Source organism: Neopsephotus bourkii, unplaced genomic scaffold, assembly GCF_033783945.1.
Source record: "Neopsephotus bourkii isolate Nb327-2 ecotype Australia unplaced genomic scaffold, CSIRO-AGI_Nbou_v1 NB_234, whole genome shotgun sequence".
NCBI lineage: Eukaryota > Metazoa > Chordata > Aves > Psittaciformes > Psittacidae > Neopsephotus > Neopsephotus bourkii.
Window position 1 is genome coordinate 839,350 of NW_026900744.1, and position 25,116 is coordinate 864,465.

At 43.6% G+C, this 25,116-nt stretch overlaps 1 protein-coding gene and 1 long non-coding RNA gene across 6 annotated transcripts in view; one reads left to right on the top strand and one right to left on the bottom strand.

Annotated features, from left to right (window-relative positions):
* The window catches only part of GLIS1 (GLIS family zinc finger 1), a 208,627-nt gene extending 205,693 nt beyond the window's left edge, over positions 1-2,934 (top strand). For all 5 annotated transcript variants that reach the window (XM_061344778.1, XM_061344780.1, XM_061344781.1 and 2 more), the window contains one exon: positions 2,497-2,934. In XM_061344778.1, coding sequence (XP_061200762.1) covers positions 2,497-2,633 — 137 coding nt within the window. In that variant the 3' untranslated portion in view covers positions 2,634-2,934. The remainder of the gene's footprint in view (positions 1-2,496) is intronic.
* LOC133207698 (uncharacterized) overlaps positions 1-25,116 on the bottom strand; it is a 69,967-nt gene that overhangs the window by 39,942 nt on the left and 4,909 nt on the right. The window lies entirely within an intron of this gene.

Sequence of the window (25,116 nt, forward strand, 5' to 3'; positions counted from 1 at the left end):
TACTGAAATCAAACAAAATGTGAGTACATCAGAACCATGAAACACCATTTACTGGTCTCTTTACTCACACATCTCTGAGATACTTGTCTTCATTTCTGAATTCAGGAGGGCATCTCGGTTAAGGACAATACTGGAAACATATGTTTAAATGCTTTTTGAAATGGGGCCTGAGTCAGACCACAAAATTAGAGTTGACTTTCCTGTTTGTTTTGTATTAAAGGAGCGTCTGTTCAGAGAGAGCGGGCGTGCATTTGTCTGATGTTCCCCACTAGAGAAGTGTATGCATCGGTAACGAGCACAAGGGGAAAGTTTAAGATGAAGTTTCAGCTTCAACTTTGAATTCTTTTGTGTTATTCATAAGTTTGATGTTACCAAAACACAGTTTTTTCATGTTAACATCAGATTTCAAGTTGAGATTGACAGCCTGCAATATTTAAAGAGCAGACTAAATAAACTTTCCTAAAGAAATTGTAGGAGCAAAGAATAATACTATGGCAAGACACCAACTTCAACAACAGTTGATTTTTCTGTCTGGGGCTACGCTAGTAAGAAATGTTTCTGTGTAGTATTTTTGGGTTTAGAGTGGTTATTGAGGTATGCAAATACTTAAAAGGCTGAAACATAAATATATATGAAGCATATAAATCTTATCTTTTTGTGTGTAAAATAGAACCATTCAGGTTTGCAAGATTCATCAAGGCTATGCATTAATTTTTGTGCAGGCTTTTATAGCACCATTAATATTAAATGAGATCTCATCTCCCAGGAATGCCAAATGTGACTGGCAAACAGCTGCTCCATGAATCATATTAACAGTCAATAAATTCTTATTTTCTGGTCTGGACTTTGGATACTTTACTCTATCTGGAATCTAATAATGATTTCTGGGGTGTATGCTTCTCTTTGTGGTTGTGTATCTACCCTGTATACAGGCTCCTCAAATGGAAATCAGCGTAACAGAAACACTTGCAGAGTCTATCAAAATACTGCTCACTCCATTTGGAGTGGCGCAGCATAAGGCAGATAAACAGGCTGAGTTCCCTGTCCAGAGACTTTGGATATAAACAGGCTGAGTTCCTTGTCCAGAGACTTTGGACATGTGCTGCATGCCAGGTTTGTGCAGACAAGCAGAATCTGACCTGTAAACTAACAGTGAATTCATACATCAGAGGAAAATGCAGCAATGTAAGTAAGTAGAGAATTAGGTCTCAGATAATAAAAACATACCTAACAGTAAAATACCTGTATTTAAGTTCTAAAGACTGAGCTGATGGGGCTTTCTGAAACCAGGCCTGGCTGTGTAAGCCCCGAGGATCTGTCACTACTGCTGGCAGCGCGGTGCTGCACAGCCCAGAGGCCTCAGTTAAGCCCATGCAGCATTTGATTTAGCCACATCCAGACATACTTACCTGCGGAGTGAGGCAGGTGGAAGAGGTGAGAGAAAGGCTAAAAAGAAGCAAGAGCCCCATTTTCCACATAGGGAACTGAGGCACAGAATAACAGTTGTCTCCCAACAGCTCCACAGAGGATGTGAGCAGGTATTGGTGCTGTAACCATGAGGGTCAGCCATCCAAAAGTGGACTTGAGTTCACAGGAATGTGATTTGTAAAAGATGCATTTTCTACATCAAGCACTCAGTTCACAGGCATGTTCTTAACTAGAACAAAAAGCAGGTTCCAGTGGGGCATAATAGGAAATGTTCCTGACCTTTGAGATGAGCAATAACCCCGTTGTTTCAACTCCCTGGCATTCCAGCTGCCATAGCGCCTGGTAGCAGGCAAAGCTGCTCATTTCCACAGGGATGCACAGCCCAGGGAGGCTCAAAAAGCTGTGGAAGTAAGTTTTGCACTGTAAAAGCAGAAGGGCAGAGAAATTTTTCCTCCCCATAGTGGCTTTGTAGTAGCCTGGCAAGCACCAGGGCCAGGTGAGGAGCTGGCAGCATGGTGGGCTTTGGTGGGCTGAGGACAATGTGGTGCACAGCTCCTTCCACACATCCCGTGAGCCTGACCTCACACACCTGATTTCTGCAGTATAGGGGGATCCAATACATGCAGGATCCAGATTTTTTCTGAGTCTTAAGAGCAGCTGGGAGAGACATGGAACATTTTTCCTAAGTGCCATTAGAAGGAAAAACACACAAAGCAAGAGGACTGCATCACTTCTAGTGCACACTTACTAGGATCCTTGCCCACTCATTGTTTTGACATCCTATTCAGATAATGACTGTAAAGTCCCAAGAGAGTCATACTCTGATACTTGCACTTCACTTGCAAATGGGTAGCTTTCCACAGAAATGAATGGGAGCTTCATCTCCTATGACACAAATGTCCATGGAGATTAGTTTGTGTATCTCCTGGGTAAGGCTTTGATGGTAAATCCTATTGTCTTTTTATTAACACTGGGCTGTACTGTATAATCCCAGGCTTCAAACTGCGCTTCCTTCCTTATATGTACTATGGCACTAAATCATGTCCATACAACTTGTTCCGCTTTCAGGCTATGATGCAATCTCTGAAGCACAGTGTGTATCTGAAGATATGGTCTCCAATGGAACTGATGAAAGTGGATTCTTCCAGAATGGCGCCTTTGATCACTGCTTGAATCACATTCCTTCCATCTATACAGATACCTAAGAGCAGTGCTGACCCTGTTGCCTTTATTATACTTATAACTGAGTATGTAATAACAAAGGTGTTGTTCAAGTACTTCTATTTAGTCTGTATCCCTATATGTGCTCATTTAAACAAACACCTCACATTTACCAAACCATTTTATACATGAATAGTCTGTATAAGATAATATTGGAACCTGTTCCTTTGCTGTGGCACTTTGAAATTCATGCTTTAAGGGAATGAGGAGCATTTCAAGCAGCTTGTTTTGTAAGTTCTCTCAGTAAAGTGTAAATGTAAGTTATATAATAAACTTGTAAAGAAGGGTTGTGTTTTTTCCTGCGAAGTATGTTTCAGTTTGAGAATGTTGTTCCCTTTAATCAGTTTTCATTTAACTCATTGGTCAACTCGTCTCTTTTTTTATTAACTAGAAGGATTTTTTTAATCACAGACCTCATGTATATAAAGATCTGCATTTGCTCGGCTGGTTTTATATTTTCAGTTTTACAAGAAAGCATTAAAAACTGGAAACAAGTGTCCTGTCGTTTCTTAACATCAGCAGTCTGCCTGATAAATCCTCATACCACATTCTGAAATGTCTGAGAGGGATTTAAACAAAGCAGTGACATTGCAGTAAGTGTGAATTTATAACAGCCCAAGTGTATGTGAAGGAAACTGAGGGTCTTGCAGGCTTCCAGTGAAAGGACCAGAGCCTTCCAGCACAGGGCAGCACCATGGGCTGGCTCCCCATCACTTGGTGCCCACTGGCCCTAGATGCCCTCCCAGCCTCCCTGCTGCCCCTGCCATGGTGGATGCATCAGCACAAGCAGTGTAAGGGAAGATTAAATGCAGCTGTGGTTGGCTCTGTGCCTTCACAAGTAAACATCTCCTCATCCCCTGTGAGATCAGGGGCATATTCACAGTGCACAAACACTAAGTGTGGGGCAGGTCACCTGATTTCTCTATTCACAAGACCTGGAAGCTGCTCTGACTTCAGGCAGGAAGGGCTTTGGGAGGGCTCTCCTCCATCCAAAGCAGTTGTCATCATTGGCTTCCAGAGGAACAGAGGTCACCTGCAGTAGCTTGGTTCCCTGTCACAGTGGCTCTGGCTGCATTTCCAGCCTAATCACGATTCCTTGGAGAAACAGGCATCCTGCAAGGGAACATGTGCTCCCATTCATGCCAACACAGGCAGGTCAGATATGAGCTCCTGAAAATGTCCCATGGTGGTTTGGGGAAACAATAAGCAGAAACTAACAAAAAAAACCCCAAACAACTGTTCTCATTTGCAAACCATTGCTTAGTTGGGCTTAATAAGGCACCCTAGGAGCAAGTGTATGGTTACCTGAAAGGCTTTATTCTGTCTCATACACAAACCCCAACCTCGGGAGATGTGGGACCTGCTGTCCTGCAGGTGTGGGTGCAGCCTCACAAAGGAGAAAGGGAGGCTGGGTTTGGATTAAATGAAGATAATTAGAGTTAGCATCAACTTTGCTCTTGCACTATGGACACCAGTAACACTAAATGCCCTAGCTGCCCTTGGCAGTGTCCACCTGTGTCTCCTGTACCAAATGCCACAGGGCAGAGCTCTTGAGAAAAGGCCAAAGGACATTTAGAGAGCAGGTCCAAGAGCGAAGCATGCAAGAGAAAACCATGTCCACACCACCACCAAGCCATTCCCACAGCTCCCACACCAGCATGTCTGCAGCAGCAGAGATGCCACACCAGGCATATGACAGCCTAAGGAGTCTATTGGGTGCCCATCCAAGCCAGGGGTGCACACCTGAAATGCTGCTGAGGCCTGAGAATTTTATCAGGAACAGGCAACTCTTCACAAGCACCATTCTCTACAGGACACCCACCTTGGGCATCAATAGATTTCGGGCCTTCATTTACAGCTCAAAGTTACCCAAGCGACCACCAAAAAGCTCACGCTGGGTTGAAACCAGCGAGTCACTGAGGATGGTACTTTCCTTCCTGTTTTCTTTCCCTTACCAGGCTCTGCTCAGCAGTGTGCCCACACAAGCTGTCAAGGACCCTCTCTCATGCCAGGTATGTCAGTCACAGTGAAAGGCTTGCACCAACCTGCCCAGACACATGGGGCACAGCTCAGGTCCAACACAGCACCTGGTGCCCCAGCCTCGGGAGGACCCAGCGGGCATCCCGGTGCCACTGTGCCTTTCCTCAGCCACAGACCCTGGAAAAACAGGGGAAAAACCCCGGCGACCATCTGTCACAGCAGCATGTCCAGCACCGCTCTGAGCTCCATCTGGGCTAACTGGAAAGCATGGATGCATTTTAGTTCTTTCTCCAGGGCCTGGCTCCCCCTTGTTAGTGCAGATGAAGGGGACTCTGGATCCAGTTTGGCTCTCTGGCTTCAAGAAATCTGAAATCTTAGGCTGAGAAAGTTGGGGCTGTTCAGCCTGGAGAAGAGAAGGTTGCATGGAGACCTCATAGCAGCCTTCCAGTATCTGAAGGGGGTCTAGAGGGATGCTGGGGGTGGACTCTTCATTAGGGACTGTAGTGACAGGACAAGGGGTAATGGGTTAAAACTTAAACAGGGGAAGTTTAGATTGGATATAAGGAGGAAATTCTTTCATGTAAGGGTGGTGAGGCACTGGAATGGGTTGCCCAGGGAGGTTGTGAATGCTCCATCCCTGGCAGTGTTCAAGGCCAGGTTGGACGAAGCCTTGGGTGATATGGTTTAGTGTGAGGTGTCCCTGCCCATGGCAGTGGGGCTGGAACTGGATGATCTTAAGGTCCTTTCCAACCCTAACCATTCTGTGATTCTATGAATCTATGAATGAAATGCAGACATTGAGGAAGTTTTACAGTTAATCGCTCCAGAACAAGATGCACGGGGTTATGTGACCCCTCTTTTATAAGCAGTTCCTCAAGATCTCAAGCTCCCAAGGACACCCAGTCCCAGCTGCAAACCTGTGAACTGTGGCTGCCCTGCCTGGCCCAGGCAGTCCCTGGCAGCGCTGACTCAGCATTCCTCTCTTGGAATTAAAATGCATAAAGGCTCCAAATTGTGCCTTAAGCCTAGGCACGTGGCTTTGCTTCTGAGTACTGCCCCATCTGCTTTCTGTCCTGTTGCTTTATCTGCTCTGATGCGTCAGAGGTTTGGGTTGGTTTGGGTCTCAGAAGTGGCCAGAACTCTTTCCTGGAACGTTAAACAAGGAGGCAGGTAGCTTAAAAACTGCCAAGCAGTAAAACTTGAAAGCTTTTAAAGGAAGACGTAGAAAGAACACATCCAAAGGCCAAGAAAGCTACAATGGCTGAGACAAAAATCAAAATAATTCCTGTGATTCAATTAGTTGGAGACGTTAAAAGGAAATCGTGTCTTAAAAAGCAGATTAATCTCATTTCCTCAAAATTAAAGAAATCCTTCTAAAAATGCCAATTTTATTTTTTTTTAAGTGAAAAATACAAACCAACCGAACCTAACCAGACTTGATCAATTACAAAAATATTTCTGTCACAACAAGCAGGCTGTTCAAAACCACACAGTGATTCACAAAGGTCTGGGAGACGTAAAGCAGAGCAGCTGGAGTGATGATTTCATTCCAGAATCTGTGTGAATCAGGTTTTCTGTAAATTGAAAAGCTGGATTGAGAGAAATGCAAAAGCTCTCCTTTGTACAGTTTGGAAAGTTATCCATAATAAAAGCATTAAAATGCACAATAGCATCAGTTAATGTGTGCTTGAGTACTTCATTATGCCCTTTTTATTACATGTAAGTAGGGAAGTATCTCATGTAAGCTTTTCCTAAAGACACAAAGAAACCTTTCAATGGAATTTATTGCTTGGCAAGTTTGTCGTTGTGGTGCTGTAAAAACCTCACCGACTAATACGTATAATAACTGGAGTAAGGCTTTATAACAGCAGAAAATTATTACCCTGTGGAATTAAAATGGAACTGCTGGTTCCATTTCACTGTCAGATACTTTTTCAATCTAGGCAACAAAACTCAAATAATAAATTACAAACCTACTTTATAAATAGCCACAAATCATTTCCCCAGTGAATGAAAACCCCATGCCTATGTACTCGGTGCGTACGCAGGACGCTTTAGGAACGCCTGCAACAAGATGACCTTCAGTGGCTGATCAAGCTGGGAGAGAGAAAATGAGTTTCAAGAGTTGACACTGAAGCAGCTGAAGCGCTTCTTTGCGCTCTCCACCAGCTGGGATGGAAGCCAAACGTTCAGCAGGACTTCTACATTTTTAATACGATCAAGCTCAAGCTTTTCATTGTATAGAAAACCAAAATGCTTGTTCTGGTCCCATTTACTAGCTGCAGTACTTCACAAGCTATAGAAGTATTCATCCTTTCAGCGATACAGAGGTGCCTTTGCAAGCGAGCAAAGGAGATGTACACACGTGGCATATCATGACAAAAGAATGCTGTTTTAATGCCATAACTCTGATGTGGCAACATGACCCAGGAATTTGTGAGACCAAAGCCTCAGGCCTGCAGTAGGAATGGTGACAGCCTGTGGCAGGTATCAGATATCCTCCCGTGTATACAGAGTTAGTACATCTTCAGGTCATATTCTCTAGTTAGGTACACACCAAACAGCAGGACCAGCTCCCTGCGGAGGGGCTTCTCTGCTTCTGAGACTGTCCTTTCAAGTGGATACACTTTGTAAATGGGAATAGTCCAAACCAACAAATTCCAGAGCACATTATGAGCACCGACCCGATACTGCAATAGATGTCAGTTGCGCAAGCAGTGCAAAAAACCCCCACTTCTTAAAACAACAACCAAGCATGTGAAAATAAACAGCGACTGTAAATTGAATTTAAATTGCATAAGAGTCAAAGATTTCAATGGTTTTTTGTTATGATCTTATTAAAACCTACACCGGTTTCGTTCGGTTCTCCAGCAATGTATTTGTATTAAATTAAGAGATCAGTGCAACAGAAGAAAAATAGCCAGTCTGTATGACTTATTGCACTGACACCAAAAAGCCATTGGACTCTTCCCTCCTGAAACAAGCCCTTCTGAGATCTGCAGTTGCAGTGAAGGCTCCTCTCTTAAATTTCAAAGCAAACTGCAAAGCCCCTTATGTGATTTTGAAGTCCATGGCCCAGAATCAGCACAACAAGAGCTGTAGACATCTACATTGTCAAGGCCTTGCAAGGTTGCATACCTCGGCACCAGGGGCTGTCAGCCACTCATGGCTGCAAAACCAGTCAAACCACGAGGGAGGCTTTTCTTCAAAGCATCTAACCCATAGAAAGTCCCACTCTAGCTGAGGACTGAGCTTTCTACCTGATTTTTAGTGAGATGAAAAGATGTTTGCCCATTCCTTTGGCAAGCAAGAAACAATTTCTGTAGTGGTGGTGAAGCCAGAAAATAAACCCAAATGCTTCTTCTGGGCTGACTAACACAGGCTGGAACCAGTAATTCTAGTTCAAAACCAAGTGACTCAAGTTTAAAAGTGTATTTCTGGCCTTGTGTTATACAGAAGTTCTCTCCAGTGACTCAAGGACACCCAGAAAAGGATGATGCCAATATTCAAGAGTTTTGCAAGTTTGGGCCTGCTTGACTTCAAAGGGTTTTCTCCCTTATTTCTGAGAGAGGCCACATCTCTGAGCCCTCCAAGTGTGGCTGGGTGCCAAACAGTGGTCTGGAATGTTTTGCTGGACACAATGACAGTACAGAGCCATGGGAGGACACAGGGAGATGCTGGCTAGGGAGTGCATTAAAATGGTTTAGTGGAGGATTAGACTGACCTTTCCCTGCTTTCAGGTTCCCTTCATTTCAGAAAGGCAGCATAACACCATCCTCAGGGCAATGGCAACCAAGAGAGCCCCAGAGCAGCTCTTCCCCTCCGAGCACCCAAGTAATGTGGTTCCAAAGGCAGATTCAGGATTTTCCTCTCCAATAACAAGGATGGCTTGATTTCACTCTACTTCAGGCATCTGTGAGTTGCCAGAACAGCACCCTGGCTTCCTCTAAGGTGATGGGAAGTGAAAGGGGGAGTCACCATGTTACAGGAAGGCGTTGAGAAGCTGCAACCTCCCGTGATGGGCACCAAAATTCAGCCAGCATAAATCCCTCCCAGCACATCTCCTGTAATAAGAAAGCCGAGCCTGTGTTGTGCCAGTGCCCTCCATGCTCTCCTCAGCAACCAGTGCTGCTCTCCACAATGGAGCACGACCCCACCGAGTAACCTGCACCATGTCTCTCAGCAAAACTGGGGAGCACTGCTACCAAAATAAATCTCTCTGCATCAGAATTTGCTCTGAATAGAACCCAAAGGACACTGATGAATTGCAGCGGGCTGATGGACAGGCTTTTTAAAGGTGTCTAAACACCTAAAACCTTAGACACAGGCACTAAGTGGGATCTTCAAGACTGCCTTAAATTGTTTTAATTTCATCTCCAGCATTTGATATCCTTCTAAAAAATCCTCTTAGGTGCCTATTTGCATCTTTGGGCACGTTCTGCAAATCAGAGCTATACTGCATAATGAGTTTTCTTTCCTATCTCTTTGGGTTGAGAACCACACATTCGCCTAAGGAATTCTCCATGGACCTGAAATCTGTTTGGATTATAAATAAAGGCTGAGCTGGGAGCAGACACGCAGACCATGTACAGAAAACAGTGATTCCAGTCACACAAGATACCTGATATAGCTGGTGGGAAGGCAAAGCTAAACAAATACAGGTTTACGCTTTACTATTTAAAGAATAAAATATTCAAGTTGAGTTCCATTAACACCTGCCAGGACTTTGGTCCACACTCAAAGCCACAGTTCTAATTTTACTGCTAAATAATCCCCAAAGTTGGCCGTTTGAAGGTAAAGCAAAATACCCAAGCTAAACATCTGAAGCAAATTGTAGCTCTCTGGAAGAGCCCTTCTGCTGTATAAATGAAGGTCGTATGTATAAATGATTAGAAGCTTAAGGAAATATGTCTTCTACTTTTCTAAATTGATAACACACACACATTGCATTAATATTCCCACATCAATTACTGGACATGTTCCCTGCTGTAAGAAAAATTATGATTTCTTTTTTATGAGCCCTTGGAATAATATTCTTACACTCGCACAATTAACTCTTGCCATGCAGAGGGAAAAGGAGTTGATTTGGAACAAGTCCAGAGGAGGCCACGAGGATGATCAGGGGACTGGAGCACCTCCCGTATGAAGATAGGCTGAGAAAGTTGGGGCTGTTCAGCCTGGAGAAGAGAAGGCTGCGTGGAGACCTCATAGCAGCCTTCCAGTATCAGAAGGGGCCCTATAGGGATGCTGGGGATGGACTCTTCATTAGGGACTGTAGTGACAGGACAAGGGGTAATGGGTTCAAACTTAAACAGGGGAAGTTTAGATTGGATATAAGGAGGAAATTCTTTCCTGTTAGGGTGGTGAGGCACTGGAATGGGTTATCCAGGGAGGTTGTGAATGCTCCATCCCTGGCAGTGTTCAAGGCCAGGTTGGACAAGGCCTTGGGTGATATGGTTTAGTGTGAGGTGTCCCTGCCCATGGCAGGGGGGTTGGAACTGGATGATCTTAAGGTCCTTTCCAACCCTAACTATTCTATGATTCTATGATTTAACACACTACAACTCAGCAAAGCAGAGCATCACTTCCTGGAGATGTCAGCCAGGTGCAAAAGTCTTCCTTTCCCTGGTGAAGAAGTGCCAGAGGTCCTGGTGGGGATAGGGCTGGGGAGAGCAACTCAAATATGTTGGTTTTGGTGTTACAGCTGTGGCAGCCAAGCTGATGGCAAACCTGGGATCTCTATTTATCAGATACAAAATAAACCCAACAAATGTTCAGAAGACTTCTTAGTCACTTCCTTTCTCTGTAAGGGGTAACTCGTGTTTGGCAGCAGGCACGGGGCATCCTTGCCACAGCCATACTGAAGACGCCAAGTGCCTACCTGGGGCTTTTGGGACTGCCCAGACCCTGCCATGGGACTCAGTGCTGAAGTCAAGGGAGGGTGAGGGGAGTTGCTGCTATCGGCCATCACCCTTTGGCTGCCGCTAACTCACACTTGCCAGAAAGAACTTAATCCCAGGGCTCATAAAAATACTTCTGAAACATGTTTTTCCCCTTTGAAGTGCACCAGATCTCACTGAATGCCAAGTATTTTCCATAAATGCTCTTGGGCTCAAATCTATCTAGACCCATCTATAGAGTCTTCATGTATACAGCTATTGTATATATGTATATATGTATCCCATTATACCCTCATAACCCAGTGTGTGGCTGGACACCTCCCATTTCAAAAGCAGACGGCCTTGGCATGGACATGAGAGAGCCCAGCTCTGATGCACCATGTGAAAGGCTGGCAGAAGAGTGACCAATTCATCACTGCTGATGCTAAGCACAGCAAGCACAAAAATGTAAGCAGCATTTATCACTCCTGACAGACTGCTTTGTTTTCTGCTTCTTCTTAGCTGCTGTAAAGGTAGGCTTCTATTGTCAGAGACAAAAGTCATTACAGCAGAATTATGTCAATTGAAAAATACTTCTGTATTTTTCCCAAGCAGCAGAACTCTGACAGATCCCAGCTGTGCACAGATTACACCTATACTCCTCTGTGTACAGATTATAGTGCCAAGTTCAAATGTTGCAAGACTGCAGCCACAAATGCCATGTTTTCTTGTCCCAGTGGATGGAGGTGCATGTAGACTTAGAGGAAAAACTACTGGGAAGCGCCTGCTTATTGAACATCACCTTTCCTGCGTATCTGCAGTTGACAGCCCTGGGTATCTCTGATACTTCTATTTTCTCACAAGAGGGAGCTCCAGCTCTGGCTTAACGCTGTGAAAGTGTCTTGTCCAGCCCCTGCTGCCGTGCTGCCTTTGAGAACACCTATCTCTTGTCCATGGTCAGGCTGGTAGGGCTCATTTTGCAGTTAAATCCCATCACCAAGAGTTAGAATCTCAACATAGAATCATAGAATAGTTAGGGTTGGAAAGGACCTTAAGATCATCAAGTTCCAACCCCTCTGGCATGGGCAGGGACACCTCGCTCGATGAATTTCAATGATCAGAAAGTTGCCATTGTCATCAACTTTTCCAGACATTTTCCATAAATCCTATCAAGTTCTGCTCCTGCCTCCTGCTCAGGTCATGCACACCTCTGCAGCTCACCATGGATGTGAGCAGGGGAACAAGCAGAGGGGCACAGGCACCAGCAATCATGGCCACTGCTTTCCATCACAGCTGAGGCAGGGGAGAGGAAGAAGCCCTTGTCCATGGGTAAGATGAAATCTTACACAGCACCAATTCTGCCTGCACTTGGACCGACAGCCATGGAGACCACTTCAAAACAGCAACACCCAGTTTCAAACCAAAGTTGTGAGCAGCACCGCACTTTCAGTGGGAGATATTTGGTAGCTGCAGTATTTTTCACCCTTCTGTGTATGGAATATTGCTCCACACCTTTGCTATATTGCTCTTAGTGATGTTCTGCTAGCTTCAATCTGTCTGTGTGTGGGGGGTGTATATATATATATATATATATATGTATATATCCCACTGGGCACAGCTTTACACTTTATACTATCGTTTTTCCTTCCCACTTCTCTTAGTGTACACTGCAAGACCTGCCTGATCTTTCAGTCTGAACTGATGTCCCCACAGGCTCATGTTAGCACACCTTGGGTTTCTGTGCTGATCCCATTATTAACAATACTAAGAAAAAACTCCCTTCTGAGAGGGATTCCCATTAAGTAAGCCCTCTCCTACTCAGCTTTCCCCCTTCCAGCACAACCCAGGTGGCCCCATGCAGCCACTGCACAGTTTGGGGGCTTAAAAGTAAATTATTGCAACACTCAAAGGCAGAGAGGTTATGTCAGGAACACTTCAGCACCCACAAAACTGCTGGTCTGAAATCCAAAACTGAGACTGCATGTCCTTGAGCTCCCTCTGCTGACCCCATGGTTTAAGTCTACATGAACATGAAGCTCCCTGCCATCACAGTGATGCCAATAGCAGCTCAAATAACCCAGAGATGTATCCCCAGGCCGATGCCAGCTGCACAGGGCTTCTTTGGGGCAGGCAGCAGAAGAATGTGCTTGGATGCTCCTGTTTTCTAGGGAAACCAATCCAAGATGTACCCCATCCATGGCCCAGGCAGGGATAAATGCCTCTCACAAACTGCAGAAGCAGGCAGCAGTGACTGGGGGAAGCAGTGACTGGGGGAAACAGTGACTGGGGGAAGCAGTGATGCAGCCTGAGGCTCAGTGCCCTCCTGCAGAGCACTGTGGATCAGGCCCCTGCAAGTGGGGATGCTGTGGCATTCCCTGGGAACTGCCAGGAAAAGCGGCACACAGCCGGGGCAGTTTGGTTCCTTCTGACTTACCCTAAACAACAAATCTGTCATGGAAACATAAATCTGTAGGGATTTCGACCAAAAGAATTCCTTATTTATCTAAGCATAAAGCTAAGAGGGCATACAGGCTGTGTGGCAGCTCTGCTGTGGGGTCAGCATTGGAACTGCAACAGCCACTTGCCAGTCTTGAGTTTCATCTACTGCACACTGAACTGAGCTGGGTAATGAAATGCAGGACATATCTGTGACATAGTGTGAACAAAAACATAAAAAAGATTAAAAGGCGACTGTGGAAAGCTCGCGTGCTCCTCACATAATGAGAACAAGTTGTTCAAAGCCTGCTGCTTGCCTGCTAGTGCAGAGGCTCCAGGCAGGTTTGCAGGCTGGAAGCAAGCCCTGGTCTCAGGCAGCCTGGGGGTCACACAGGGCGCTGCGTCCTGAGCATCTCTCTGCCTTTGCCTTCTTTTGCATAACCCCAAGGAAATTTGCAGTGCCTCAGTTTCCCTGCATGTAAACCATGTCCTCACGCTCCCTCCCAGCTTTAGAAAATGATTTTATATCTGTGGATTAAGGATTTAATATCCGTGGATTAAGGGTCTAAAATTATCTCACTGCCTTCCTATTCAGCTGAGCTTCGTTTAATTAGGACTATGGTTAACTGGGAGAGGGAATGCAAATGTGGCGCTGGCTAAAGCTTTACTCCAGTCAATGATAAAAGTCTGTCTTTAAACTATCTATTTTGCTCCCAGTCTATGGCAAATAGAAATGCAATACAGACTATTTAATACAAAATGGGTTTTAAAGTGCTATTAGCAACACATAAAACCTTTAGCCATGCAATAGATTCCCTCTAATCCGATTTTATTCTCTCTAAATATCATGTTATTTCTATGAAACATTTATGACACAATAAATACGTAGTATTTCATTCCAGCACCATTCCTGACTTGACATTTACATTATACATTATCAAAGACTGCAATCAACATGAATACGTTCTTCTGTATTATGTCAGGAAAATATTGATTTAAATGAACTTTCAAAGCATTTTTTCTGTTTTTTTTCCAGTAAAACTAATACTCTACTTCCTGTCTCAGATCCATTTTAAACACCCAGTCCATTCCCACAGTTATAACTTAAACACTTGAAAAAACCCCAAAGACAGAACTCGCCATCTCTCTAAACTTACAAATATAAAAACCACATGTTGACATCTAAATAAAAACCGTCAAATGTTGAACTTCTTGCCTAAGTGGCTCTTTTAGTTATATAAAATCAAAGCATATAAGAAAGGATAGAGCTCACTTTGGAAGAAAAAGAAGTTCTGCAGCTCTTACTGAGTCACTTTTTTCCCCTCCCAGTTTGAAACTTCAGGGAGAAGTTAAACTGGTTTATGGCACATAGAATGATGTGGGTTGGAAGGTACCTTAAGGATCACCTTGTTCCACCCCCCCGACACGTGATGAAGCATGTACCTGAATTAAAGTCAGCTCTGAACTGAAGTGCCAGTGTATTTTAGCCAGAACAATTCCAAGAGATCTTTCCATTCACATCCCACCCAGCACTCTGCAGCAATGCCCAGGCCCACACTTGCAGCCCACATCACTATGCCAGCCATCCCCAGCAGTGCCTGTGCTCAGCACACACTGACTCATGGCAACTGCCCCTGCAGCTGCAGGCCCAGATAGAGCTGCCACATGGCCAAGCAAACTACAACTCTGTTTACTTAATGATGCAATGAAAATCAAAGGAAAACTGGCAAATTCAGATGTGTTATGCTGGGAAATTCATTATTTTCTAGTATGGCTTAAAGTATCTCAAACAATCTTGATTTAGGGATTATATCAATGGAAACAACTGCTCCCCAGGAGCAATCAATAAGCCTTCCTGCCCACCTTTGTGGATTTTTAAGTGGCAGAGCCTGTTGCATGGGGTCTCCACTTTTTGCTTTTCCAGAGGTGGGAATTCATCTGCAGGCAGATGGAGTGCAAGTACTATTTGAAATACAGCTACTCCTCTCTGCCACTAAAACCACTGGCTTTCAGTTCTCTAGCAAGAAGAAAAAGAGGCCGCAATGTGCAGGTAGGTGAAGGGTCTGCACCGGCCAGTCTTTTGCATCCACAACTACATTTCTCCATGCTGATGTGCACTTTCCCAACTTGTAAGCTGGCTCTGCCTTGACTGCACAATGAATAACAGGAGGCAGCGCCAAGCATTTCCCTTCCAACCACCATCCTGTGACAGCAGCAGTCAACATTTGCAACGCAATCCAGTCTTACAGCAAGAATGGAAAAAACCTCGTCAGGGAACAAATTAGCTTAACCGAAGAAATGTCCCCCATCCCAAACAACACAACTTTCTCTCTGATCCTCTGCATGAAAACTCCCATGAAACCTTGTTTTAAAAACAGCCCAAGTGGGACACAGAAATGTAGATGCTGACGTTTTTCCTTTGAACCAAAGCAGTTTACTTCTCAGAAACTGGTGGAGCAGAGATGAAATCAAATGCAGGGGTAAATTAAGTTTAGGGAGGGAAGCAATTCAGATTGTGAATGCACCTTACTCCCCACTTTGATATTTATGTTCCTTTTTGTAGCACCTAAAAGTTATGCCTGGCACATGTATCTCAAAATTAAATGCTGTATCATTTCTCCAAAAGAAACCATAATGGTCTTTTGTAAATGATTTTATCTACTGCTCGGCATTTTACTAGTCTTGCTGTTATACTGCAGCATTTATTGTTTTACAAGTGTTAGTGTTCTCTGGTGGGAAATGCTATAAAAAACATAGAAACTTGAATAATTTTTTTCATCTAATGAATTTATGATAAACATGGGACTCAACAGACAGTTACTCAAGCTGTAAGCCATTTGGTTTGTGTCAGGCAAACTCTGGTTAATCAGGACAGCCTGCTGTTCTGCACTGGCTAAAAGCAAGGAAAACATACACAAAGTTAAACCTCTTTCACTCTATATATGGGATTTTACAGCTATTGCAGCTTAGTAGATTGCGCAGTGCTCCCACACACATCCCAGCTGAGCCTTCAAGGATCATATCCCAGGAGAACAAAGACGATGATCCCAAACGAAAGTGTTTCTCAGCTCCAGGGATTTGCTCCAGAAGTGTCTACAAGCTGTCTGGAAGTCAGCCCTGCTCAGCACCATCTTGCACTGGCTCTGCCCATGGGATTTGCCAGGACTCTGTGGGACAGTGCAGCATGTTTCCTCCAGCCCAGGATGGCCCACGTTGAACAGTTTACAGCAGGAACAGAGCCCCTAGCATGAAATACTGCTTACTGTTGGACGGAGATGTACGTCACAATGTCACAGCCCCGTGTCAGCTGGCTTGCTACTGTTATTTCTTCTTTTATTTTCTCTTGTTTCCTCTGGGGTTTTTCTTGGTTTGGTGGTTTGGGGTTTGGTTTGGTGGTTTTGTTTTGTTTTGACTTTTCCCTGCACTGTGAATCCAGCTACAGGCTCTTATTACTTCACCTTCTGTGTACTTTCTACCCCAAGGTGCTACTGGTTTAAGTTCTGGATCAGCAGAAAATGTAGGTCTTTGAAGAGTCCACATACACTGGACTCTAAAACGTACCTTTCTGTAGGTGCTTGAGTTTTCTCACTGCCACTTTTATGGTTCACTGTGCCAAAGGAAGAGTGTCACAGCAAACAGAAACCAAAAAGGTCACAGCCCCTCTCTGTCAGGGTGGGGGATACCTGGAGATACCTGGACATTGTACCTGGGGAGCCTCATTAACAACCAGAATCAGGTTTAAATTCTAGAAGGCTTTTTCCCTGCTACCTTGTCATTAATACAGTTAGTGAGACATCTGCCTTGCTCAGGGGCAAGAAACAGCAGATCAGGGACCAGAGGAGGGCTTGTTTCCAGACCCAGCGCCTGGCATGCCAGGCCAAGCGTATGGGGGAAACTGAGTGCCTCAGGCACAGCCCTAAGCAAGGATTCGTTTTTAATCTGGTTTCTTTGAAGAGGCTTCATTTCTAGTCACTGTGCAGCCACAGGGGGATACAGTCCCCACATACATAGCCAGCACCACATATCTGCCAACATTTCATCAACTTCCTTTCTGAAATAGAAACTGCCAATTTTATATGATCTCTCCCAGTATTGTTAATCCATTACCAACACCGATGCAGTATCTAACTGGTTATGGTGCTCATTACTGAAGATTTCACATCTCATTTTCAAGTGCCTGCTTATGTTTATTCAATTAAAATTATGGTTGATTTCAGGGTAATACTTGTTAAATGTTATTTTCCAATTCACTTTTAGATACTTTGCTGATGGAAAACACATGACACTCCTGGTGCGCGCTACAGCCTTTGCTTATCCCATACAATATGCTGTATGAGCCTATTGTCCTCATGTTCATTGTATTTAATATTCAAGTGGCCCCTACCTGAAATAGAGACAGTATTTTGGAAGGGTAAACACTCTTAATGTCAATAAAACTCCTCCTCTAAAGCAGTGGATTTGTGGGGGTTTAAATGAAAAATGGGTAACACTTGCAGAGATTGCTTTTCCCCATGTAAGTTATTAATAAAAGCAATAATTATTAATGTAATGAATATTTTAACAGTAATGAAGCAACTCTGCAGTACTTTCCCATTGGCCCTGGAGGGATTCCGGCACTCTCCTGATGTCATGCACAGGAGGTGCAGGGTAGTGGTCCCAAGAGCACTTTTCTAGCTGGGGACAGAAGCTGGTCTGCAATGTAGTTCCCCAGTGTGATGCAGCTGCACACACTTCTGATAGCTCACTTTTCTCACTCATTAGATGTTCACTAAGGGAAAGACATATTACAACATTAAAACACTGCAGGAGAATAGCTGCAGATTTGTCTGATGATTTAAACATCTAAGATATTGGGAGTTTTCAGCAACTGCTTTAAATAATGATTGCTATAGATGTGTACTCACATTCTCTGGGATAGCTTTACCCATCACTTCAGGTTACCTGATCATGGTTTTAAACACCCACTTAAAAATAGCACTTGGAAGTCAGTAACAAAAAATATCAATATCAAAACCCCATGATCTGTAAAAGAGATAACCATCATGAAACTCATCAGCCAAACAATTTACTCCTTTAAGACTCCACCTCCCCTCTGCAAATAATAGCTTTGAATGGATAGAAAAAGTCTAGCATCTCACATACCTCACTGTGCCTGCCCTCTACTACATTAATCCTTGCTTCTTGTAGTGGTTTGTGCTTATGAGAAGCATGGACTCCTCTTGTTCAGCCTGCCTTGTCTGCAAGCATGCACCAAACCAGCACCAAAACCAAATTCTGCTGAGAAGAGACAAGTCTGGCACTGGGGTAATGCAGAGGTAATTAAAGGTAACACAAGAGAGATGGGGGGAAAAGAATTAGAGAGGCCAAGGGATTTGGCCTAACCAGGGATTTGAGTCTAACCGGGAACTGGTATGTGGGAACTGATGATGTCTAGCTAATAGTCTGCTTTAATTAATGTATTATTAGACAACATTTAAACACAATTTAGGAATAACTGCATGTCAGAAATTACCCCAAAAGTAATGGCTTCAAGTCTATCAAATTAATATTAAGATCAAAACAATGATGCATGAAGGTTTCCAGAAATGTTGTGGAAGCATAAACAATACTGCTGAAGATATTTTAGTGCTGTGATACTCTTCTAAGTTGGTCCTCACTGAAGCCTTTGAAACAGTGAGAAATACAATATTGCAGCTTGCAAATGCAGCACTGCGGCTGTCAGATGGTATCCTTCAAACAGACAAAACAAACGGCACAACTTGAAAAAGATTAGAGGTGCATTTGATGCTTTAGTTTGTTTCCACACTTGCTTCTCAACCTAATTCAGCAATAATCACTGGATTAAGTAAAGCCTTACAAGTGCTAAAAAAAGCAAGGTATGGAAACCAAAAAGAAAGGGAAGCGAGTTTCTGTCCTCCAGGCAGAGTTGAATTCTGGCAGATTAAAATGGAGTGAAAACATCTTGTCATTTAATTAGTGCCTTTATTATTTTAACTTACGTTATGCTGCCCAGTGCCCTTTTGCTGAACATTACATACTGAACAAAGCCATAAATACCTCTGGAAGTTTTCCTTAACAAGATTAAAGCGGAATAGCGCAACCTATGATTGACTCTGCATCCCAAACTGGCTCACGAGGCAGTTTCCAGTTACAGACAGACGTCATCAGTACCTTCACAGAACAGTCAGCAGATGATGCTATCAGCAATATTTAATACCTCCACAGTCTTTGCCCCTCGCAGCAAGTTTTTGCATCTATAAGAAGTGATGCAAGTGAGGAAGTAATTCCCAGCACTACACAGGGATGGATAAGGAGGAGGTTGTGGGGGCTCGCCCTGTGAATCATTCCCAGATGCTCCTCAGATTGTGGACAAGTTGAGAAAAGAAGTTACAGTGAACCTACTGCTCTGCAGGTTGCATAGTGAGACCCTGAAGGGCAATAGTTTTAAAGGGCCAAAACAGAAAAATTCAGAGGAGAAAATCTGATTTGTCTGAGATAAAGCCACAGAGGCTGCTGAGCACCAATGATTCATGAAGAAAGAATAGTACAGGACACGAAGGGGACTGAAAAGAGCAAGACATGGTGTCCTACCAAGGACTTGCTCCTCTTAGGAAAGGGAAGCTCAAAGCAACCCATCCCTGGTGCAAAAAGGTGAGGGGTAAAGCAAATCAGAGCAATTGAAGGGATCCAGGACAAGCAGAAATGTAGGCTCTGAATGGGAATTGTCCACAACCTGAAGGTAACAGAATAGACACTGAACCATACTGTGCGTTACTGTTAAGTACAAGAGATATATTGGCAACAAGAAAGATATTCCTACAAAGTGGGCATCTGAAGAGGCACCCCAGTACAAACCAGCCTGCAACAGAGGGCTGTGATCTAAGATTGAGGGGTTTTAAATTTCTTTAGTCACAATCCAAGTTGTCTTCAGCTTGTTCAGCATGTCCACAAAATGTTCCCAACACCTCAACCCTCCAGAAAAGAAAAGGCAGGTTCTGCAGGGGATTTTTCAGAATATGACACTCTCGTCCTTTGTTAGTGTTGAATTAATTCCCAGTTTGGTGCTGGCAAAATTAAGCTGCTGGAAAGAGAATCTTTCATATAAGGAACACAACCAAAATCTTGACCATTTATTATTCAGCAATTACCTCATGATGCTTTAAAAGAAGAATTTAATCCCAAGGTCTTGGCCAGCTTGCATTCTTCCTCACCAAAAGTTTCAACAGAAGTAATGTCTCATGGGCTGTTGGATGTGTCAGGAGGGGAGCGCAGCCAAGCCCTGGCTGGCAGCGATGCTTTCTCCCCATGGCAGATGGCACTTTGCCCCACGCTCAGCATTTTTGTGCCTCTGAAGTGAAGTGAATCAGCTGTAAAACTGGTTTAATAAACTGGATAAACCAGGCTTAAAGCTGCACAGACACCAGCAGCTCTGACAGAGTCACCGGGTGATGACAATCCTGATAACAGGCTAAGAAGCGAAAAGCATAGAAGCAATAGAGATGTATCTGGAAGCTAAAGAGAAACCTCTCGCTAATGTAGGTTCCTCGCTGGTACCAGTTCTCCCTGGGATAAGCAATTTGGATGCAGTACTGGTGTTTGGAGCCAGGGAACAAACATCAGGGACACAAATGCAGCCTGTCATGAGCGACTGCAATGCTGTGAGAAGCTTGGGGGAAAAGGCGGACAGAGACAGAGCTGCCTCACACAGGGAAAAGCCAAAGGGGTGAATCCAAAATACAAGGAAATGCAGAATCATTTACTGACCAAGGATGGCAACAGGTTACTGTGTGGATGCTTCCAAAAAGAGCAGATTAAATATTCTTCATTCAAAACAATAGACTGATGAAAAACACCATGGAAGCCTTACATCCTTCTTCCCAAAGAAAACTCCACATAACAAAACTCAAGGCAATATCCAGGCCAGCAATGAGCTGCATTGGCTCTGGTCTGAGCAGATCTGGGCACCGAGTGCTGCCAGAGTTTCCCTTCCCGTTACTTTGGGATAGGCACATCTATGGAGGGTTGGAACTAGATGATCTTAAGGTCCTTTCCAGTCAGAAAGCTCAAAGAAACTTCAGCATCTTCAGTGAATTCAATATCTGAGCCTGAGTTCGCTCAGTGACTGGGTACAGTTATTACACAAGCAGGCACGCAAGCACAGACATTAAGCTGTGAAGTGTCTTACTCCTTGCCAGGTCTTCCCACTATGCAACAGTTTGCATTACAGAACATTTAATTACGGTGTTTTGACTAGAACCAGCTTTTTCCTTTCAGCCAAGCAGCAAAGTAACAGAGTAATTAAAAAAGTAATGAAACCACAGTAAAAATTCCTTAAACCAAAGACCCACATTCAGTTGTAATTTCAAAGAGCCCATGTCAAGGAAGACTCCTGCTCACTGTCATTTAGCAGGCTGTTAAAAAGTTTCAAAGATGAAATAAAAGTTAATGCAAGTTATGAGGCTTTTTCTTTTGTCTGAATTTTTAACTATCTTTTCTACTTGGAGCAGATAGGAGAGCACAAACTACAGTCAGAATAACAGCTTAAAGGATTCCATCCCGTGGCTTACAAAGCTGTTTAATGAAAAGAGCACGTTGGCTTCAGTGGAATAATTGGCACGGTCAGTACATGTAGGTGGCAGAATTCAGGCCTAAAGCTTTCTAATACTGATTACACTTACAGGTTGTTGTAAAATCCTCCTAGGAAGTGTGCCTGATATTTCAGTCTGCCAGACTCACTGCACTGAAAAGCAGCACAGAAAGCTTGCTTTCACAGCATTGAAAGGTGCTGAAAAGATGATGGTAATGTAAACCACCATCACGAAATATATCCAGCCTTATGCAGATAGTCATGTGAATTTACTTGTGCTGTCTAAAGCTTGTTCTTAAAATAAGCCTTGAGTTAGGACAGCATGTAAAATAGCATTTTAGAATGTAATCTTTTGGTAGTACTCAAAGTCCTATTCCTCATTGGCAGCTGAAGTCCTACTGCTTAAAAACATTAATTTAGTCTTAGTGTTTCTTTCTTTTATGGGAATTTATAAAATATTATATAGGGGCAACACAGCAATCAGGCTTAGCCCAGAATGGGCTTTTAGATCCTCTAATAAGTTGTGTAACAGCAGTGTACTACAAAAAGTCATGCATGTCATATATCTCTCCCTCATTGTAAAACATTGTTCTTAAATTTTACTGCAGCCAAAACCATTTTATCTTTTTAATTAAAAAAGTGTCCAATTTCATGAAGCTTATGTGGGAAGAACATGTTTTGTGCTCTTGAAATCATATTGCAATATGGTGAATTAAAGGAGGCAGGAGTACAGGTATATGGAAGGGACAAGCATGAGCAGAGCTGAGGCTACACTAGTGCTTACTGATGGTAGCTGATGTTTTCTTGCAGATGCAAGGGAACCAAAATATGAGGTAGAGAGGAAACAGAGGTGGCAGCACCTAACACTGGAGCAGGCCGAGATTTTAAAGGAGTTGAACAAACGGAAGCACAACCTAATGAGCTTCTCTGCGTCCAACTAAGCCACTTTGCCCCTACCTGGGAATGCTGGGAATGCCATATAACATAGCTCAGCATCAGAAGCCCAGCTGGAGTGGCTTGGAGCTTATAGGAGAAATCCAACTGTGCAGACACTTGGGTCCAGCCCCAATCCCTGGCTACATCAATTTGTCAGCACTCCCATTACTTCTGTTTCCCTGAAGGCAATGGGTTTTGTTGGATATGGGTCTCACATCACAAAGTCTCAAATATGTCAAAAATACAAAATCCCACCTTTTCCAGGAGGGAAACACCATCCCATACGGAGTGCCTGGTTATCCTCAGTGTACAGCCCATGCCTGCCATTCCCTCCTAGTGCTGGGTATCACTGAAGCTGCGGAGCTGATTTCAGCCTTTATGCATCCTCTATATACAAATAAGAGGGACCTCAGCAGCTTTACTCCCACAGCATTGCAGAGCTCTCCAGCTTCAGGTAACAAAGCCACATCAGGTATCAAACTACTTTGCCTTCTCATACTTCATGCTACAAGTGTCTCAGCTATTTGGACATGGGGCAGAGACGTGGCATAAAACAAATAGTTAGGATGAGTTTAGACTCCAATTCTAGTAGCCACCAAATAAAGAATAATTTTTGTTTGTCTTTTCAAGTCTGTTCTTAGAAAATGTAAATTTCTGCCCATTGTGTTGTGATTTGTGGATTTTTTTAAAGATGTAAGTGATGAATACAGCAGGTCAGAGTGTGAAGATACCCACAAAATATTCCAAGTAAATGCTATTTCAGTCAGGAAGGCAGCTGCAGTGAACAGCTTTTTCTAGCATGCTGGCTCCAGATACTGCATACTTGCAACAATCTAAATCCCACCATTGCGAGATTTTAGCCCAGCTCTGATTGTCAAAAGCTGTCTATCACAAGGCCTGTTTCTCCCAAATGCAGAGAATTAACAATGAAAGCACTTTTTGACATGCTAAATGAGATTTTGAGACACTTGGCTCAAAAGTGCTACCTCAAGAAATATAAAATGCCAGCAATGTTGACACTGTCTGACATATTATATGTTCTTTAATATACTGTGTCACTCCATTCAGTTTTATAATTGGCACTGACTGTGGCTGAAATCTGATCCAAAGTCTACAGAATTAACTGACACTTGTTTTGTCCTTCTTAGCATTTTCTAGGCTACAGAGCTTTGTCAATATTTACTTAACAGGGTGGCAGAGTAATTGTCCCCATAAATATACATGTCTATATCTGTAATGATATGATTAATCCTTTTTTCTGTCAAGCCATGTACAGCCAGCTTAGACAGGAAGTGATAGGAAACTGCCTTTAGAGTTCAAGCAGAGAAAAACCTGTATATAAAGATTATTGTACCCTTTGATTTCCACCAACCTCTTTAAACTATTGACATTACACAGGTTAACAGCCAGCCTACACTTGCTCAGCAGAAAGATTTTCAAGGAACCGTCGTGCCAAGGAGATGTACTGCCAGCATTAAGGCTGGGGTTGCACCAGCTAAACCTCCTATTCGATACCCTGTTCTCCTGCCTTGGATAGTGGTGTCTAACAGCCCTTGTGGGTCTCTCCTCATGATTTGCTCCAGTTCCTATTGAAATAATTTACTCTTTTGGGTCTTGACAGCATTCTGCCACCTAACAGCGTGTACCCTGGGTCTCCTTACTTTTTGCTACAGAGGTTATTTTGCATTTGCTGGCTCCCTGGTGATTAGGATTCTGTAAACCTCTGTTGAGCCCATTCCCACATCTCTTTGAGGACTCAGAAGTCCTCATCAGCTTAATTCCTCTAGCAGGGAAACACCTCAGTTGTGCTGGCTACCTCTGCCCTCGCTCTGGGTTAGCCTCAAGCCTCAGAGAGGAAGAACAGCCCAGGAGCAACCTGGCCCTCCCCAGCTCCAGCTCCCTGTGCTTGGGGAAGAGTGGCAAGGACACGCAATGAAGTGCCAGAAATTCCTATGGATGTTGCAGGGATCAGAAGTCAGAATATCACCTCCTCAGTCCTGTTCCCTTCTCCCAGGCAAACCCACATCTGGACACAGGCTCACTCATCATATTAGAAAGCAGCATTTCAGAGCCATGCTGTAGTCCAAACTCCATCTGCATGCAAAGAATGCAATTCAGAAGTGACCCAGATTTACAATAGATAAACCACTGATGTAATGCTAGTATCAGAGAAGAATTACATCCTCATATGTGTATATACATACACACAAATATATGTATGTGTATATATATATACATACATACATAAATAAAACATTTATATTTCTTAAGAGAATATTGTAACTCCTCAAATAGCCTCCCAGTAGCAAAATAAAAGCACGTGGCTTGCTCTTTTCTGGAAGATTAAAATGCCATTTCCTTCAAAACAGGAGAAATTCAGACCATGGTTGACCTTATTCTCCCCAGAGCCGGGCAGAGTCATTGCAGAGAGTTTCAGAAGTGTTGCAAGTGCAAAGCTCTCCCTGGCACATCCACTGGGATCACTGCTTGCAGGTTTGTGTTTGGGCATTTTAGAACCATTTCCAAGGATTTTTTAACAGGGCCTGAGGATGTGCCAAACAAGTGAAACCTATTACAGACTCTAGCTCTAGCATGAGAATTATTTGAAGGGGAGAAAATCCACATTGGTTTTGATTTATAGAGAACAGA